Source organism: Pezoporus occidentalis, unplaced genomic scaffold (genome assembly GCF_034315485.1).
Source record: "Pezoporus occidentalis ecotype Australia unplaced genomic scaffold, CSIRO_AGI_Poc_V1 ctg16, whole genome shotgun sequence".
Classification (NCBI taxonomy): domain Eukaryota; kingdom Metazoa; phylum Chordata; class Aves; order Psittaciformes; family Psittacidae; genus Pezoporus; species Pezoporus occidentalis.
The window spans coordinates 885687-889518 of record NW_026913425.1 but is presented as its reverse complement, the minus strand read 5'-3'; the positions used below and the strand labels follow the sequence as shown (position 1 = coordinate 889518).

General features: G+C 60.6%; 1 protein-coding gene across 1 annotated transcript; it reads left to right on the top strand.

The window, feature by feature from the left end:
- Window positions 1-572: 572 nt before the first annotated feature.
- Window positions 573-3327, top strand: HTR1A (5-hydroxytryptamine receptor 1A). The gene has a single exon (XM_062612292.1). It carries the CDS (start codon window positions 961-963, stop codon window positions 2200-2202), a length of 1242 nt encoding a protein of 413 aa, XP_062468276.1. The 5' UTR covers window positions 573-960; the 3' UTR covers window positions 2203-3327.
- Window positions 3328-3832: the final 505 nt, after the last annotated feature.

Genomic DNA, 3832 nt, shown 5'->3' with positions numbered 1-3832 from the left:
CTCCCATGCAACACTGCTGCCAGTGATCCCTCTCTCCCTGCACCCTCGGCGGCGAGGCCTTTGCTGCTCCCCGGGCAGCCCCGTGCCCGCTGCAGCCAGGCAGGGGGTGGTGGTGCAGAGCCACAGAAAGTCCCGCCGTCCCTTGGCCGCGGGTGCTCCCCGACACCTTCCAAGGCGCCGCGCCCTCGGGCCGCCGCCGCCTGCCTGCAGGTGGCGATAAGCGCTCCGGCGCCACTCGCCCTGGCAGCCCCGTCCGCAGGCAGCCCCGTGGTGTGCGGTGCCCCCGGCCCCAGCCGGCAGTGCCCGGCCAGTGAGAGCCGCTCCCCGCTTCGCACACCCTGCACAAACCCCGGCGCCAGTCGCTAGGGGAAGCCCAGAGTCCTCGCTGCCCGGGCGGAGCTGCGGCGTGCAGGTTTGGAAAAGGTGGGGATGAGGAGCAGTCGTAGTGGGTTTCTCTGCAGTGTCCCCAGAGCGGGGAGGGGGCGGCGGGGACTGACGGACACCGGCTCCCGCCCTCCCAGGCCGACCCAAAGAGACCCCCCTGCGGGAGGGCGGGATGGAGGGGGGGCATGGAAGGGGAAGGAAAGGAGGGAGGGAAGGAGAGAAGGAGAAAGCGAGGGGAAAGAGAAGAGGCAGACCATGGAGGAGCAGCACGGGAGAGCGCAGGAGCGAGGGGCAGCAGCTCGGCGAGCGGCGGCAGGAGGGCCGCCCCCACCGCCCGGGGCTGCGGGCTGGGCAGAGGCGGTGGGGATGGGCGGGCGCAGGGCGGCTCCGCCAGCCGCCGTCCTCCGAGGCTCGGCCACCTCCCGCCGCAATATATAAGGGAGGGAAGGCTAGCGGAGCGCCGGTGTCCAGCGTGGCCAAAGCGCACGGGGCTGTGATGCCTCCTGCCATAGGAGCGCACAAGTGACCAGAGCCTCTTCCCATGCCCGTCTCCTGAAGCAACTCCCCCCGCCCGGCATGGATGTGGCCAACAACACTACCTCCCCAGAGCTCTCCTCCGAGGGTGCCGGCGGCCCCGGCTTCGGCGAAGTGACTCTGGGCTACCAGCTGCTTACCTCCCTGCTCCTGGGAATGCTCATTCTGTGCGCCGTGAGCGGCAACGCCTGCGTGATCGCGGCCATCGCCCTGGAACGCTCCCTCCAAACCGTGGCCAACTATCTCATCGGCTCGCTGGCCGTCACCGACCTCATGGTATCCGTGCTGGTGCTGCCCATGGCGGCCCTCTACCAGGTGCTGAACAAGTGGACACTAGGTCAAGTCACCTGCGACATCTTCATCTCGCTGGACGTGCTGTGCTGCACCTCTTCCATCCTGCACCTGTGCGCCATCGCCTTGGACAGGTACTGGGCCATTACGGACCCTATCGACTATGTCAACAAGCGAACCCCCCGACGGGCAGCCGTGCTTATCAGCCTGACCTGGGTCATCGGCTTCTTGATTTCCATCCCACCCATGCTGGGCTGGAGGACGCCCGAAGACCGCTCGGACCCCGACGCCTGCACCATCAGTAAGGACCATGGGTACACCATCTACTCCACCTTTGGCGCCTTCTACATTCCGCTCCTCCTCATGTTGGTCCTTTACGGCCGCATCTTTAAGGCAGCCCGCTTTAGGATCCGCAAAACTGTCAAGAAAGTGGAGAAGAAGAAAATCGCTGACACCTGCCTCACCCTCTCCCCCTCCGTCCTGCAGAAGAAAAGCAGTGGGGAGCCCGGCAAGGGTTGGCGGCGGACAGCAGAGCTCAAGCCTGGTGTCTGTGTCAACGGCGCTGTGCGGCATGGCGAGGACGGGGCTGCCCTGGAGATCATTGAGGTCCAGCGCTGCAACAGATCCTCCAAGAGTCACCTGCCGCTGCCCAGCGAAGCGTGCAGCTCCCCGCAGCCCCCCTCCTTCGAGAAGCGCAACGAGAAGAACACGGAGGCCAAGCGAAGGATGGCTCTGTCTCGCGAAAGGAAGACTGTCAAGACCCTGGGCATCATTATGGGCACCTTCATCCTCTGCTGGCTGCCTTTCTTCATCGTGGCGCTGGTCCTGCCCTTTTGTGACAGTAAGTGCTACATGCCCGAGTGGCTGGGTGCAGTCATCAACTGGCTGGGCTACTCCAACTCCCTTCTCAACCCCATCATCTATGCCTATTTCAACAAAGACTTCCAAAGTGCTTTTAAGAAAATTATCAAGTGCAAGTTTTGCAGGCAGTGAAGCCCGCCGCTCCGGGACAGGGCACCTGCCACTCGCTCCATCCACCTGGCTAGCGCTGCAGTGTCCCGCTCGCCCAGCCCCTCTGCAACAGCGGCAGAAGGGCAGGGGGTTCAGGATCCCGCTCTGCGCCCAACTCCCTCGCTCCTCTGACCGTTGGACAAGCCTCGCTGGGCTGGGTCACCGGGGACTCCGTGGCCGCTCTCTCCTCGCCTGGCCTCCCCGAGGCTCCGCTGCCAGGCGCTGGCGCTGCCACAGCCCCTCGCTCGCCTCCCCCCCATCATTCTGGATAGCCTTAGGGTTTTCAGGAAGTTGCTAGTGGTCGGTGTACAGCCACAGGGTCTGCCCGAGTAGCAGCGTTAAAAATAAGATGAAAAATGCAGAAAACCGCCGTGACGGGTTTGTTGGATTTAAGAGGAGACGGCGGGGGTTCAAATCCCGACCTCGGTCCGACAGCGTGAGCACGGAGGCTGAAGGTGACTCCTTGAGCGGAGACAGGAGCTTTGGGCTCGTCCCTTCTTGAACTCTGAAACAACCAAGTGGATTTTCTTGGGGGGGGGGGAAGCGAATGTGTTTTGTAACCTTGTAAGGTACTTAACAGCAACATCCCCGTCTGTGTTACGTGTGCGTAACCGCTCTCCTGCTATGCTAGGACCTTCCAGTCATCGAGCTTCCCTTCATCACAGCGCAGGGAGGTGATGGAGCTTCAACCCCGACAGCATCCCTCACTATATGGGGATCTTTTGTAATGCCTTTGACCTAGGGTCTCCTACCAGGGATAGGCTTGGCGCTGTGCGACTGTCTGTGAGTTCACCACCGCGCAAGCAGCGACACAGTGAGTTTAAGCAGCCTGTGAAATAGCTTTTCTTTTTTTTTTTCTTTTTTTTTCTTTTTTTTTTTTTTTTTTTGTAATTTTTTAAGGCCGCTGGGGAGTGTTCCCGGAGACGTTGTGGTTGCTCCGGAGGCAGCCAGCGGCACCTATTACTTGGGGATAGAAAAAAACCACAACATAAAACAAATAACAAATACCAACAAACAACAAAACGGACTAAACCGATCAACCAAAACATTGCCATGTGCTCCCCGGAGGCAGGGGAGGGAGGGAGCGGGCAGCCACAGCAGAGTGAGCACGACAGCCTTCCCATCCACCACCACTCCACCGCCCCCGCAAGCTGAGACCTACGGCAGAAGCAGCCAGTGTTACTGCGATGCCAAAGGCAGGGAGGGCCAAGCCTAGCCTGGCTGGTCCCCGCTATGTCTCTCCCAGCAGAGGGTTCCCCCTCTCCCGTCAATCCCAGCTGCTTGCCTCCGGGAAAACAGGAGTGCTTCCCCTTCCTCGCCTGGCGCAGGGCTGCAGCAGGACAGCCTAGTCCTCCTCACAGCCCTGCACTCCTGGCTCTTTCCTGTTGTGCCCCCGGGGATGCTACCCAGCCCGGTACTGGCACTGGGCCGGCTGTCGCGTACCTCTGTGACAGGCTGCCTGAAATGAATGCTTGACCAAATACATACATACATATATATATATATTTTCCTGTTTATTTTTGTGCAATCTGTGTTACCTTTAGCTAAAAGGGAATGTTAAATCTGTGAGTCACGTGAATGTAAGTGTCCAGTCATTTCTGAACTTCAGCCG

Coding starts and splice junctions, on each gene's coding strand:
- HTR1A (XM_062612292.1), top strand. CDS start 961: ATGGATGTGGCCAACAACACTACCTCCCCAGAGCTCTCCTCCGAGGGT.